Source organism: Rattus rattus, chromosome 3, assembly GCF_011064425.1.
Source record: "Rattus rattus isolate New Zealand chromosome 3, Rrattus_CSIRO_v1, whole genome shotgun sequence".
NCBI lineage: Eukaryota > Metazoa > Chordata > Mammalia > Rodentia > Muridae > Rattus > Rattus rattus.
The window spans coordinates 120,352,028-120,368,655 of NC_046156.1; the positions used below are offsets into that span (position 1 = coordinate 120,352,028).

The following is a 16,628-nucleotide window of genomic DNA, read 5'->3' on the forward strand; positions in this document are numbered from 1 at the left end:
ATAACCTTAAAATCTTGATGAAGAAAAAATAATGAAGAAAGATTGAAAGTGATGAAGATTGCCAGTTGTATTTTTAAATAGCTTCTGCTTTTTGACACTATCCAGTTGATATAAACTTCAACTCCCCAAATGATATAACTCAAGTTCAATTCCTAAAACACTCATTTCTTTAAAAAATGATTTTTAAATTGTATAGGAGTTTTGCTTGTGTGCTTGCATGAAGATCACTTCAAGCCTAGTACCTCTGGAGGTAAGCAGAAGGCACTGGATCTCCTAGAACTAAAAACAAGACATGTGTGAGCCAACATGTGAGCACTGAGAAACAATGCTAGGCCAATTGCTCTGAACTACTGAGCCATTTCTCCAGTCCCTCACCAATCATGTCTTAATGTTCCCAGCAAGTCAACTCCCTCCATCATGACAAGCCAATCGGCATGACTTTTGTTTTGCTATCTGGTGTTCCTGATGCTCTTTGGGTGGAGAATACTAACTGTGTTCAATAGCAGTCTATTAATGATCATTTGAAACAGAAAGAATTTCATTGAGGACAGGTCCTACTGATAGAAGTTAGGAAGGAGAAGGCATGTAGGGAAAGTTTCGGAGATTTCTGGGCAAGAGAGATGTGATACCTCTAATGGAAGTCTCAAACTAAGAGAAACCATAAACCTTTGAGAATGTCTAGAAATCTAAAATTTAGGACCTTCTAAAAGAATTCACCTTCATTAGTCTAGCTTCTTTACTGTCTATCTCATATTCTCTTGGCTGCCACAGTGAACAAAACATGATAAAGTGATTTTTTAACATGTTGTGTCCTTCTTCAGCTTCATATATAGAATATGTTAGTTTGCTTTTCTGATGCAGTACTAAAACACTATAAAATTTATTTTGTCTTATTGTTCCAGAGGAATCAGATGTCACAAAGGCAGAGTTTGCATAGTAGCGAGCGACAGTCATGGTGGCACAAACAGAAAGTTAAGGAAAAAGCGAAGAACAGAGAGCAAATTAGAAGTAGGCTATGCTTTTCACTTTCAAAGTCCACTCAGTGATATGTGTCTTCTAGCAAGCCTGTACCACCTAAACATCTTCCAAACAATGCCACCAACTAGGGACCAAGTGTTCAAATTCCTGGACCACAGAGATGTCTCATCAAACCACCACAATGGGTAATCAATAATCTCATCTAGTATAGTAATAATCAATAGGATGCTAAACTATTAGAAGGAAACGGACACTTCAGCATTTTTAATGATTTAGGCTTTGAAAATATCCTTGGAGCAAGAAAGCCCTGAAGTCAGAAGAAAGTCAGAAAGGAGAGTAGCTCAATTCTCCTACCTTCCATTAAGACCACAATGAGGGTCACTTAATTCTCTCACGTTCCATTAAGGCCACATTAGTTAAGACCAAAAGTTCCTCTGTGCCTCCAGTAAAAGGAAGTATGGAATCCTCATATTTTAAACAGAACGAAGTACATCATTATAGGATAATGGATTTTGTTTCTAAAACTCAGAAACTCAAAATATAAAGAGAACAAGTATACATATGCTAAAAATGTTTTAATTACAAATTATCACTTAAATGGATGCAACTGGAAATTATTATCTTAGGTGAACTAAAGTCCCAGAAAGACAAATATGTTTTCTCATTTTAATAGATTCCAGATTTTACATATATACATAAATTGTGTGTATATGCCAGTAGAAGTAAATCTGTATGGAAACAATGTTGCCTAAAAGAAGGGGGGAAAGAACAAAAAGAGATATAACTGGAATTTCTAGACCCACTAGCAGTTAAATAATGATATGGAGACTTACTAATTTTTAGCATAGCTTAGGCATTTAGCTTGTGCTACCTCCCAGCTAGCTCATCTAGCTTAATCCTATTATCGTAGCCCCAGACTTGCCACATGGCTAGCTAGCTCCTCACTTCTCTCTCTAAGTCCCTGTATATCCAACCACATCCCTGTCCTGCTAGTGATTCCCCTAGCCTCTGATTTCTCTCCTACCATCCCTGTCTCTACCAAGAAGTTCCACCTTCCAAAACCAACCAGAAAATGCCTTAGGCAGGTAAGGAAGAACAGAGACACACCTTCACACAGTGTGCTCCATCAGGCGGGAAGAAGTATATCATTACGTAATATACTTATGTGAAAATTCCCCTTCAAAACCAATGTACAATGAATAGATCCAAATTTTAAACCTATCATTTAATTTAACTATAACCAGTGTTCTGCTATAATTATGATGGTAATATGGGAAACAAATAGCAAAATAGTTATGATAGTAGATGTATTCGAAGACAAATTCATCTCTAACCCAGTAGAAATAGAAGATTCACATTTCACAAAAATCATCCAAAAAGATAGGCAGCACTCATTACCACCACTCATAGAATGCTAGCTACTGGGCAAAGCAGTCTCCATTGTCATCAGCTTGGTGCAAGCCTATAAGACTGCATCACAAGCTGCCTGTTGATTGTTGATGTTCCTTCAGAGAAAGGAGGAGCAGGAAGGGTCCTTGGACCCTCATCTGAAGTTCCAGGTGTTTCTATCACCCATTTTCATTCAATTCTGCCCTAACTACACAAAACCTGGGTGTCTTGGGAGGTGCTAAGGTATAAGCTGGGGTAGCTAATTGGGAGAAACTCCATCTAGGTGGATCTGGAGAAGACAAGACTACAGTGCATTTGCCTTTCACACTCCTGTAGGCAACTCCTCATCCATACTTTATAAACTTTAGAAGTTCCCAGGATAATTTCATTAATCCTGATGTTCTCTATACGCCTCTAACATCAACCTAGTCATTAGCAGCATATTAAAAAGTCATTACCACTCATCAATCATGCTCCGAAATAAGGTTATCATCTTATACAATGCCTAAGAGTCCACAGAAAGGTAAATATGAAGAAAATCTTTTACCACATTACATTGGAGTATGGTACTATTAGTAATATAGGGCCTTCACAACATTGCTTCTCATCCATATCCTACCTGAATGTTAGTTCTGCCTCCCACAGGATTTCAATCCATTAGCTAATGGCATTTCGACTTCAAGGGCTGAGCGATCTGAGGGCTCAACACCCTTTAGAATCAGAAGCAAATTACATCTGACATTTGCATCCCATTAAAAACTCACGCAGTACCATACATAGGTTTGTTTCTCTGTGTTTGCAGTTAGATTTGAAAAGGTCAAGGGCAGAAAATTTATTCTATGTTATTTCATATTCACAGTGCCCACAAAAATACAAAGAACAGACAGGTTAAGGTTAAAGCATATGGGATGAGTGAATGAAAGAAGAAATGGCAGATCAAAGGTACATCCTGGAAGAAATGACAGAGATTGTTTAATTCTTCCTTGCCAGGAATCTTGGAAACATGAGGAAGATGCTGGGAGTATTGGGTGCTGTCACCTCTGTTGTGAAAGCAGCAACATGCTTGGTCTGTGCATCACAGACTTGCCAAGGATAAAAGGCCTTCTGCCCTGGACCATTCACCCACCACCTCTTCAGCAGAACCTTCTTCTCCTGCCTTTGCTGTATCTGGTGAGCACCTAACTAGGGACAGGGCCTCAGCTAAGAAGGTGTAGAGATGACAAGCTGGACTTCACTGGGGTGAAAGAAACAGAGGTATCTAGCATGGAGGCAGCAAGAAGTGGACATGCCAGAGGCCAATAGACAGGGAGAAGAACACAGACAGGAACCTCTGTGGGTATATCAGGGTATTTGACACCCCTGAGTCCTGGCTCTCAGGACTGAGTCCTGCTGAGAGGTCTGCATCAGCCCAGAGGATTTTCCAAGAGTCATTTTCCCAATGCCTGTATTTGCTACAGTTTAGCAGAAAGCTAAGTATCACCATCCCTTTCTTCAAGCAGGGAAAATGGAAGACAATATCTTGCAGGTCATAGAGATCAGTTATCCTTTGTCTTTTAAGCTTATTGTTCTGAGTGCATTTACTAGGGATCCATGCTAATCTATCTGATAGTCTTGAGAATGCTGTGTTCAGATTTATCTGTGCCTCCATCTCCATGTTCCTGTTTATTTCATGGAGATCTTGGCTTTGATAGCAGATAGGTAATGCAAGGCACGTGTTTGACAAACTAAGTCAGTAGACATTCACCGGAAGCTTCTTCCTATAATGCTCCTATCCTACTCTTCTAGGTCAAGTTCCTGCCAAGATGTCCTGCCAGCAGAGCCAGAAGCAGTGCCAGCCTCCTCCCAAGTGCCCCTCCCCAAAGTGCTCCCCAAAGTGTCCCCCAAAGAGCACAGCACAGTGTCTGCCTGCAGCCTCTTCCTGCTGTGCTACAAGCTCTGGGGGCTGCAGTGTCCCCAGCTCTGAGGGAGGCTGCTGCCTGAGCCACCACAGGCGCAGGTCCCACAGATGCAGGCGCAGGAGCTCCAGTTCCTGTGACCGTGGCAGTGGTCAGCAGTCTGGGGGGTCGGGCTGTGGCCACAGCTCTGGGGGCTGCTGCTGAACTGGACAGTGCAGCTGGGGATGAAACACTCTCAAAAACAAGTCTACAACCTTCCCCCATGTTCACTCCTCTTTCTCGTTTCTCCGTCTTCTTTAAGTGTTGAAATGTTTCCCAAGAGAGCTCCGATTTCTCCTGGCTCTTCCCGTTCTCCTCATGCCCACAGAGCATATGTCTTGTTATCTTGAGAGTTTTTCATAACTGCCTGGGTGGTGATCATCCTGTACTTGACCCTGTGAAAAGTAAAGAACTTGTTTCTCAACAGCACTGTGTCTCTAGTGTCTTGCTCTGTTCCTCTAGCCAGCACTCTTTAACATGTAGAGTAGATGCTATCTACACAGAAGAGCAGCATGATGGGGCTATGGGTGGCAGGGGGTTATTGCTTCAGGAAGAGGAGAAGCCACTGGTTTTGATGCCTGTAGGAGACTTGACCACCCCGTAACATGTGTGATGTGTGGTAAGTGCTCTGACTGGTACCCAGATTATATTATAAGGCAAAGACTAATATTAGAAGAGGTGGTTCCTTGATTCCAAAAAAAAAAAAAAAAAAAAAAAACAGGAAATGGGGAGTCAAAACTAGAAGACACTTAGCTAAGAGTAAGGAAGTAAAGGAAGGCTACGGCAAAGCTGTAAATGGTTTCTCCAAAAATACCTGAGGACACCACTGAGAGATAATTCTGGAGTGGTTATGAACACCAGGGGAGAGCAGAGCTAAGTTTTGTCTTTTTTTTTTAAAAAAAAAAAAAGGTAAACTTGTGGAAAGAAAATTTGGGGGAAAAAAGACCCTAATTTTATAAATGAATGCTAACTTTAGATAAAATATTTACTTAGCATTTGGAATAAATAAAAGTTAGAAAAGCTAAAGAAAAAGCAAGAGTTATCCTGATTCTTTGACATAATTTTTCAATTTTTCTATGAAACAATACTTTGCCATCATGGCTTGTCATAATTCACCAAAACTTACAGCAGCAAGCCTACAATCATTGTGCTCTTTTGGCTTCTTTCAAGCCAAGAAAAAGAATCTTTTCTAAATTACTAATCAGTGTAAGGTGATTCACTAGGACCCCACCAGGGAAGGAGAGTGCTATTTTAGACTTTACATCGAAACACAGTCACCTGATCACGTCACTTCATCTCATACCTAAACCATCGGTTTTGTTGTGAACTCAAAGTGGCGTTCTATACTGACTGGAAATGGTTGACATGATGATAAAGGAATATGATAATCCAAATCCCAGGGTGTGCCTTAAAATAAATCTAAGAAAGCAAAAATATATCTTAGAAATCCTCGTCAAAGAATGGAAAAGAGTGGGGCTAGTGAAGCCGTACCCATAGCAACTGTTCACACTACTGCGAGGTAGAATCGTTCATTGTGTCAAGTTCTGCACTGGATTCTAACTCTAATCCGTAACAATATACTTAATTTTTAGAAGACAAAAACTACTTATTTATAATAAGTGAATAAACTAAGTTGTAATGCTGACTTGTTATGACTAAGATCCCATTAGTTGTACCTGGGTGTCTAGCTTCAGCCAGTTGCCCTTGTATGGAGATGGGTCCGACACCTCTATTTCTGACAAGTACTATTGACCAACACAGAGATTTTTACCTGGTCCACCATCCCCAACCATAGCAAGTAACAGTATTGGGATTTGTCACTCCTTAAGCTTACTGTCATCGAAAGGCTTTCACCTAAGGCATGAAGATGTCTCACTTATGTGACTTAAATTGTTCACCATATTGGATCCTAGCTACTTGGGTGCTCATCTGCCTCACTGTTCTTTCAGTCCCTCAAGAAAAGAACTTGCATTTTGTTCATTTGTGAGTCCTCTTCTCTCAGGAGAGCAAGTGTTTCAAAAGGCAAGATCAGTGGCAATAGTAAATGCATAAGTGAACTAATTAAATAAAGAATTAGGACACCTACGCTGCAGCACACACGAAGGACTGCCACTGGCACCAGAAGAAAACTTTCTAAGCCTCTTCTCAAATCCCTTGGCACCTGTCAGAGAGAAGCAAAGAACTTGGGGCTGGAAGGAAGGAAATGAAAAAGCTTCCCCTCACCAGTAATCTTCAACCTCACCCTGCCCATTCCCCCAACCCACCATCTGGCAGTGAGCTTGGGTCCTGAGAGAGAATTGCTTTGAACCCACAAAAAAACAACGCACGGATACACCCCAAGTCAGCCCAAGGGTCTCTTATCATTTAAGCTGGTACATTTTTGCCTGGCTACTTTATTCAGCAAACCACTATGCAGAAGCCTTGGTGCAGAGCCACCTAGCGGCCACTTGAGGCCAGTGTTCCTCAGTTCTCTGGAAAAGGCTCCTGCGAAGACCTAGACTTTCCACTGGGTATGGGAGTGAAAATTAGTGGAACAAGTTTTTGGGGGGTTTTTCGTTTGTTCTGTTTTTAGGGAAATGTACATACAAGCTGAGTAAAGTATTTATAGCATATAGTCACAATATTATGACTAGATGGCATAAGTGGTACATTATTACTTAACAAGGACCAAACTCTCCTAACACATTAAGGAACACAAGATAAAGTTTTACAAAACTGTTAAAAGACAAAGACAATACACAAAAGAACTATAAATGGAAAAAAACAAAAACCTAGGCTGCTATAAGGTGGGAGAGAAGCTCCAGCCGGGGAGGGGGAAGGGGAGGGAGCATGCCAGGAAAGATTCACGTTTTGCTTCCAGGTTGTCACTGGAAGCAGACATAAACAGAGAGACTTTAGGCTCAACATTAACAAAAACAATGGTTTTCGCCTACACTTAGCTCTTAGTCGTGTAGAGTAATGGATACTGAAGTGTGTGTAGGTTGGTGTGCTCATGGCAGTGGTGGCAGAGTCCAAAAACATTAACAGGTCGTTCCATTTGGCGAACTAATAACTCCTGGAGGAGGAGGAGGAGGAGGAGGAGGAGGAGGAGGAGGAGGAGGAGGAGGAGGAGGAGGAGGAGGAGGAGGATGAGGAGGAGGAGGATGAGATTATTATTATTATTATTATTATTATTATTTTAAATGTATGTGTCACTTTTTAGACTTATAGAAATTAAAACTTGCCTAGATACCTGCCTGCCCAATACTATCCAAAAAATAGTCCAGGAAAAGGGGAAGAGGGCGGAGAAACAGGGGCAGGGGAGAGGGAGTAAAGGGAAAAGAGTCGATGGAAGCAAAAGAGAGCGGGAGGGATAAGAAAGAGAGGGTAAGGACAAAAGCAAAACAGAGAAAGAAGGTGGTGGGAGAGCTGAGGGAAGCCATAGTGGAAGGACGAGAAAGGGAGGGGGAGGAAAAAAGGAAAAAGGGGAAAAGAAAACGGAAAGGAATGGAAGGAGAAAGGGGACAGAAGGTTGGAGCTCGAAGGGAAGCTCCACAGGGAACCGAGGGGAGGGAGAGGAAGGGAGGGAGGGTCCCAGGAAGGACTGGCATTTTGCTTCAGGTTGTCTCAGGAGGCAGACCGAAGCAGAAAGATGACTATGAAGTTTCTGTAGGCTTTAGAAGAATTTTATTGGTTGGCATGGCCAATTTAGCATCTCTTCTGAGCAACCCGAGAGAGCTGAGGGAACTCTGAGGAACCCTTCGGTGAGGAGCCCCTTTGGTGCGGAACCCCTTTAGTAATCAGTAATATCCTAGGAATCTAACATCCTTGCATGTACGCTTACCCTGTTAGAAATTTTATCAAGGAAGTCGGGGCTCCTATCTTCTGTCTACTTGCCAATACCATTTTAAATTAAATTAAACTAAATGAGGAATAAAAAAATTCAAGCCTGTCTTCATTTTAAACTTGGGGACCACTTCATCAACTGTTACTCTTAAAAGGTCCAAAATGGGGGTTGGGGATTTAGCTCAGTGGTAGAGCGCTTGCCTAGCAAGCACAAGGCCCTGGGTTCGGTCCCCAGCTCCAAAAATAAAAGGTCCAAAATGACTACCAAGACTTTAGGAAACCACAGTTGTTCCCTGAACTATGTTTTTCGCTAAGTTCAGGACCACTTTCCTCATGTGGACTGTCCCCACGCTTGGCTTGGGAGTTACTCAACATCTTTGTATCACTTCGCTCTTCATCATAGCAGTGTTAACAGGAAGTGACAACGTGCACCTGTGTAGTCACACGTTTCTTGTCTGTACAACTCAGCAATAGGTGGAATCCAAAAATAACTCTCATAGTTATGTTGCGTATCCTAGAGTGGGCGGGATCTTCCGTGAAGCAAGAAGTTAATTGAAATTAGACACCTAGCTAGCATTAAGTGTGAGCTAATGTCTCCTCCCCCTGACATCCCTAGGGCAGTCTGTGGAGGGCAGTGTGAGGCAGGGAAGCTGGGATCAAACTGGGCCGGGCTACTTCCTTTATTATTATAATTACTGTCTGCCTGCCTACCTGCCTAAATGAAAGGGTTGGAAATAAGAAAAAGGGATAATGAGCTAAACCTCATTAAAAATAACTACAGAACAAAGAATGGTCAAGAGGAGAAATTAGACCTTGTTGAGTGTGCCTTTTCTGTTAGTTATATGCATAAACTAAAATAAAATTGTTAAACTCCGTAAAGGACAACACCAAACTAAAACAGCTGGATTTAGCCAGTGTTATATCAAGTTGATACAGAGGAAATAAAAATTATCTCTAGCAATTTTAAACTGCTTGTACTGTACATCTTTTTTTAAAGGACCAAATAAGTCTCAAGAAATGTATAAAGTATCACATGATCTTATCAGTAATAACTATCATTATCATTTAGAACACAGCTTTACTGTAGAGTAAATTTAAAAATACCAAATTTTTCAAAATAGTAGGATATATAAGAAGAGAACCGAAGGAGTTAATTACATGTTCTGAAACACTAAATTTAAATTTGAAATATTATAAATTAATATTGTAATTAATAATTTTTTCTCTAAAATATAATTATAGTTGTTCGCCGAAAAGATCTGGCAATACTTCTTTTTTAAAAAATAGTTCATTTCGCATCCATGGTGACTACATTGAGGTCTCCAAATGTTATTTTCCACTAAAGAAAAGTAGGGATTCTTGGGGCGATGCTTGTCTAGTTGAGGCTAGTAGTGCACAAGATGAAGGACCGTGCTGTCTCAGAAAGCAGGGATGCTGTGGGAGCCTACTGAGGTTCTGGCAAAGCCACACAGGAGACCATGTTAAAGGACTCTCACTGGACAAAAAAAATAAGACAAATATTCCATACCTAATCACTGCACATCAAAACAGAGGCCTGAGAATAGTAATGATCATTTAAAGTTACCTTTAGAAATTGACAATGTGTCAACTAGTTGCCCCCAAAATTGGACACAGCAAAAACTTAATAGATGTTACTATGTTTTCTGTGTAATTTGAAGTTAGGGCTATGAAATAGTTGGAGGGAAAGTTCCAGGTAATAGGTGAGAAATGTGTGGCAGAAAAGCTCCATGTATTAATCCGTAATGAATTAATGAATGTAATGAAATAACTTCTCAAACAGTAATCAGTGAGAAGCACGTATACTATTAAGTGAAAGGTTTCTAGGCAGCTTTAATGAATAAATGACGGGTACTGCCAACATCCAAGTCTACAGATTGGTCTAAGGTAACATCACTCAAGTGGGGCAGGGCACATCAGACTGTGTGAGTCTCTGTGTAGTTCAATAGCAAGCATGTACAATCACACCAGAGTCTTGCTTGCCAGAAATGTATTTGAATCCAAATATAACTTAAGCTTCTATATATAATTACCAGTTTTCAAGAATTAGTGGGGAATGTAGGGACACCACAAGAAAAAGAAATGGCACCAAAACGGATTAATTAGCCTAACTCAAAATGTGCATGATTCCTTAAGTCAAGTAAGCTCTTCTATACAGAGTAAATGATGTGGGAGAAAATCATCTGAAGACACTATTAGAGGCATGGCAAACCAATGTGTGGCTCAATTTGCACCGAGAATCAAACAATCCAACTCTTAAACCACACTTTTAAGATTATTGCAAAAACCTGAGCACAAATTATTTTGTGTTCTGCCAGGAATAGCAATGACGAGCAAGTTATTCAAAATGTCTCATGTTAGAGACATTGGATGAGTATTAGGTGGCAAAAGATGTCCCTCTGGACTTAGTTTTAAAATAGTCAAAGGGGAAAATCATTGTAGAGGTCCAGAGGGTAGAAAAAATGCAGAGTAATTGGGGGCTCATTATCCTGTTCTCTTTCTTTGTTCAGATGTGAAGCTTTTCGCTGAATTAATTAATTAGCTGATTAACTAGAAGTGATTACCACATTAAGTTAGCCCGGGAAAGCTCTTCTTAAAGTGCCAGGATCTGTACAGAGAAGGGACAACTTTTCTCACAGGCAGACCGAGAGCAGGTGGTGCCAAGATGGTTCAGAGCATAGCAGGAGGGTCAAAGGTGAATGTCAGGCTAAGCATAGGGCCCAGCATGCCAAGCAGCCAAGCCTCCCACATGGTATGAGTTTGCCTAATTCCCAGTGCAGCGTTCCACCTCTGCGGGTTCACCTGAGGCTCATCCTTCTGCTCTCTGCACAGTCTGCCACCCCTGCCTAAATTACAGCCTGGACCCTGTCACTCTCTATGTTTTTACCATTGTGTTTTCTTCAGTGTTCGTGGTTCACTTATTGGCAGTCTGATTCTATTTATCTTCTGTCTCTATCCCTAGCAGAAATCGACAGGAAATTTGTCCCTTTTTTTTTTTTTTTTTTGAGTCTTCAGCCCCTTCCATAGTGCTACACAGAGCTAACAAACTTCACAAATATCTGTTGAATGAATAAATGATGTGCATCACAATGTAACTAATTACAGTAAAGAATTGGAGGCAAGATAATGCCCAATAATAAGGAGGTGGTTAAAAAAACAACAGATGGCCATGAAATAAAAAACTATTTAGGCATGCAAAGCATGCTATGTGTTTACTGTAACAAAAAGATAGTTTTACACTATTGAGAGAAAATTGGGGGCAGGGGGACTCAATCACAGCCTTTAAACAAAAAAGGTCAGCATAAAGATGAATACAGTGATATATAATCAAGCCAGTGAAAAACAGCATTGCAGCCTGAATAGGTTTATTTAACAAGTGCAGCATAAAGAACAATGTGGAGAAGCACACATCAGCCATAAGATAGTTGTTATACTGATGTAAGTTATCTTTTGCTTATTTGTAATTGCTCTTGTCCACAACTGATAAAGTGAGAAAGTAAAATGGAAAACTTACTTTAGCATCAAAACCACATATGTTTTCTTGAAATTTTTTTTTCAAAATGAAATGAGCCATTGGACCAATGGAGCTAATGCCCCATCTCTGATCCATTCAACGTTAACCAGGTCATGGCAGAGGGAGTAAAACTGGGCAGATTACAGGGTTTGTAATAACCCCACCAAAAACTAGAGGGGTAGGAAATTTGGGACTACGAATCTCCAAAATAATTTCAAAACATATTTGGAAACTAAAGAAGTAATGTTTTTAATCGTCTCTGGTCTTCTATTGCTTGTAACTTAGTTATGGAATGGATATAATGCCAAAAATGAGTGCAGGTATTTTCCCAATGTTTCTGGACTGGGTGGAGTAGAGGGTTAATGTGCTACTTTGTATTTGAAATGCACCACACCTTGATGTAATTTTCTGATGAGTATAAAGCACAAAGCAAGGATTAAATTGCATAGTCTGAGCTGTCAACAATCAGTCAACAGCTCTGTTGAGTAATTTCCATATACAAGCCATGGTGCCAAAATGGTAAAGAAACATCAAGATGTATACAGTCCCTGTCCCCAGGAAGGTTACTGTCTAGTGGTAGCATAGAAGATAGAGTATGTAGCAAAGCAGAAGGGTCCAGAAGCTTCTAGGGCCTTGGCTTTCTTTTTCTTTTTCATATCAGTATCATTGCTTCCTTCACAGTAGCCTCAACTGCTCATTGCCCACCCCACCCCACAAGACAACAGAAATAATCTACCCTGGTTTCCCTTAGTAGTAAAGTCAGGTTAGGACTTCCAAAGAGCCACCTTCTGGTTTTGACAGAATTGCTTAATGTAAAGTTTTTACATGTATAGTCATCTCAGATGTTGGGGACGGGGAGTGTTTAAAATGTACCTAAAGGAATATCTACACCTTCACAAAAGTGAGGAAATGACTCACATCCCAGTTGAAGGGAGAAATAAAAGCAGAGCCAAAACGGGAACGCTCTGTGGCTTTCTGGAAGTAGAGACTGTCATTTCCTAGAAATTTGAGGTCCAAGATTGTGAAGATCAGAATATAAATTTGAAACTAATGAGGTGGGCATCCTTACTGTGTAAAATATGGGTCAGAAAGCAAGTGAGATGGTTTAACCACTGAAGGTGCCTGCCAGCAGAGCTGATGTCATGGCTTCTGCCCCTGAGTACACAAGGTGATAAAAGAAAATAGAGTCTTGTTTGTCACTGAACTATTGACTTACTTCCATATCTCTAACACACTTCTTCCACAGTGACAAAATACCTAAATCTTAGCAGATTCCTTGGCCACTCATTTAGGTAAGTGTGATCACGTGACTCACTCCTGGGCAATGTGGACATACCTCTCCTCTAAGACATTTTTAAAGAACAGACCCACATCCGTTGTCCCTTTCCTTCTTCATCCCTTTCTTTTCCTGGCTTGGACTGTATGTACACTATTGGTGTGAAATTGTCATTCTGAACTCCACTTCCTCCCTTAGGGTGTCTAGGTGAAGACGGTGTTCAGTGAAACAGCTCTCTTAGATGATATTCTGTGAAGCAGCTTGTTCTCTTTATTCAGGGTGAACAAGAGCTATACGAACCTTGGGGAGTGAGAAGGGTTTTCAGGGCGAGAACACATTATTGGCTGCAGTAGATAAGGTGGGAATAATGCACTGCTTACATGAAGAGGAATTCCAGGTGCTTGCTGGGCAAGTTCTTATCTGGAGAGAGGAAGTTGAACCTAATTTGGCCATGGACTCTGTGACTTTCCAGAAGTAGAGGATGTTGGGGGTCATTCATGCTGTCCACACCATGTCAGGCAGAGAAGAGAAAAAATGAGTCTGTTTTACATTAAGCTCAAGATCTGTCTGGACTTGGTGGACTGCGACCTTAATACTGGGTCTCCTAACAGAAAATCTACACAGAGATGAAAAAACTAGCATCCTGGATTCAAGGGTCATCTATCTATGAGATATTTCACGCTATAGATCACCAAGACTGGCTCAGCTGCTCTAGTTGGAAAGGCAGTATCTGCTTCCTGCCTCACTGACCCCAAACTTCATGCTCTTAAAGGAGAGTGGCTTTTCCAAACAGAGAACTTATCGTTAGTTAATGATATGAGGCTTATTTTCCCAGCTACAGCTAACAGGCTGTCAAAAACAAATATTACTGAACAGGAACTGATATGAAAAGCTAGATGAACCAGTCTCAGATTGCTACAGAGTCTAATATTGTAAATTACTTTTATACATGCAAACTGTAATACTATCATATGTCCTTTATTTGTAGCCAAAGCTAATCTTTCTCTGCACCCCTCGTTCTTTTCTGCAAATACAATTTAATATAGCTTTTCTTAGGACTGTTTGGTTCTTCTCAATCTCTCTCTATTTTATGACTTAAATTCTTATTTACTGAATTTGGTTGTATTTTAACCATACCTCTTTCAAAACTCTTTATAGGTTAGAAAATATTTGGGTTCAACAAAAGAGAGAGGAAGCAGAGGAATGTTCCATATACTCTGTACTGAAGCACATTTATAGTTCCCTCATTATCAATACCCACAATAGTACATTTGGTATAGTTGATGAGTTTATAATGACATAACACAGTCATCTAGAAACTATTACATTCATAAAAAAATATCTTATAATATTTATCCAATAGGTCGTTTATCAGAAAATTTTTGGTAGCCTCACCCTATCTTTTATAGCATTAATTGTCTTGGAAGTTGAATTCATAGTTAAAAAATTGCAAACATACTTTAAAACCCATTCCACACAGGTGCATCCTAGTGAGACTTCATTCGCAGCCAGTGAACAGGGTTTGTGTTGAAAAGCAATCTCTTTAAATTAAATTTGAATTTGTTTCTGAGGATATTCCAGGTAATCTGTCACTTGTCTGAGATCAACCTTATGCTAATTATACAACTGCCTTGTCTGAGGCCTTTAGAAAGAATGACAGCCAAGTCTGACTTGCAGGCCATGCCTGTAAGTTTTAAAGGATGATTCTTTTTCCTCCATGTAAGCCCAAGCTAAAACAGACATTTATTTTGTAGAATTCTTTTTCTAAGCAACATTTTTTTTAAAAAAATTAAATTATATTTATTTATTTACTCAATGTGTGTGTTTGTGTGTGAGCGCGCGCGCGCGCGTGTGTGAGCTCGCACACCAGGAATAATGTATGGAAGTCAGAAGACAGCTTACAGGAATCAGTTCTTTCCTTCCACCATGTGTAGCCTAAGGACTGACTGAATTTAGATCACCAGACTTGTCAGCAGATGCCCTTACACTTTGAGCCATGCTTGAGTCTTGCTAGACTAAACCATATATTGTTTGAAAAGAAATAAAAAGCTGAAAGTTAGATATAATCTTCCATCAGCATGGAAGATGTGTTCTAAGATCTCTGGGATACTGAAGTCCAAGGATGCTCAAACCTCTCCATAAAATGGCGCAGTATTAACATGTAATTATGCATATCCTCTTAAATTCTTTAAGTAATCTCTAGATTAGTTACAATGCCCAATACAATACCAATGCAATATTAATGTAATGCAAATACTTATTATATTGTATTGCTTAGGGAATAATGGCAAAATCTGTATATCGATGCTTTTATTCATGTTTTCAATCCACAGTTGGCTGAATGGATACAGGAAGAACCCGCAGAGGATGGAATCTATAATGAAACTACTTAGAATGTAGTGGTTTTCTAAATACAGAATACAGAAGTCCTATGCATCTGATGACTGTTCCAGAAGGAAGCATCAAAGTGAGGGCAGATATTGGAAGAGATATCAGTTTAAAAAATTTCAAGACAGAATCAAAGTCATGAATCCTCAGTCATGAATTTCAAAAGAAAATGTAAAACCATATGAGGAGATGCAACCCCCCAATTAGGCTTACAGCACCTTTTCAGCCATTAATGTCAGGAACCTCTGTAATCATTCGTCACCAGTGATCCAAGGTCACATTTTTCAACTTGGAATTCTATATTAAGCTAAATTGTCACTTAATGTTGAGGAACAAGCTCTTTTCAGCTAAGAATCGTCTTACTTTAGAGGTGGATAAGAATAACTAACAGAATATTTAATTCATGAAAATAAAAACCGAATTTCAAAGAAAAAAAATGACCTAACGTAATGGTAAGTATGGTGTGGTTGTTTGAATGAGAATGACCTCATAGACTTATTTGAATGTTTGACCCCTGGTTGATGGAACCATCTGGGAAGAATTAGGATGTATGGCCTCATGGCCTTGTAGGAGGAAGTGTGTCACTGGAGGTGGACTTTGTTTCAAAAGTCACTACCACTCCCAATGAACTCTTTCTACCTCCTGTTTGTGTATCAGGACACAGTAAATATAAATAACAAACCACTCAGCCGCCTCTCAGCTACTGCTTCAGAGGATGCCTGCCTGCGGGCTGCAATGTCCCTCACCATCACTGATGGTCATGAACTCTACCTCTGAATCCATGAGTCCCCAAATTAAATGCTTTCTTTTATAATTTTCCTTGCTTATTATGTTTTATCGAAGCCATAGAAAAGAAACCAAGACACAGGGAGAGGAAAAGCCAAAATGTAGATGATGGAGTAACACGTGCTGACAGTCAAAAGAAGCAGAGTGAAGGTGACTGCAGGGAGGGGCGGTCAGGACAAAGCTTTGATGACAGACAACAACAAAATGAAAGACAAGAAGAGGGCATTCACAGTTAACATGCTTTCACAGCTGTACTGCTCCAGAGAGAAGTGTCTCTTGCATGATATACATCACTTCTCTTTTACCTTATGCATAAAACATAAAAGACTTGTAATAAAATACTCTACAGAACTCCAACCTCTCTGTAGATTATATATATATATATATATATATATATATATATATATATATCCAACACTAGCTAGCTCCCTTGTGTCACATGGGAGGTGACTTACCTAGATCATTGACTTACAATTTTTTTCCTCATTGTGTTATTGGTGACGAGGAGAGTGATATAAAA

The 16,628-nt window shown here is 40.0% G+C and overlaps 1 protein-coding gene across 1 annotated transcript; it reads left to right on the forward strand.

Moving 5' to 3' along the window:
• Window positions 1-4,169: 4,169 nt before the first annotated feature.
• Window positions 4,170-4,466, forward strand: LOC116895532 (late cornified envelope protein 3D-like). The gene has a single exon (XM_032896777.1). The coding sequence runs from the start codon at window positions 4,170-4,172 to the stop codon at window positions 4,464-4,466; it is 297 nt and encodes a 98-aa protein (XP_032752668.1).
• Window positions 4,467-16,628: the final 12,162 nt, after the last annotated feature.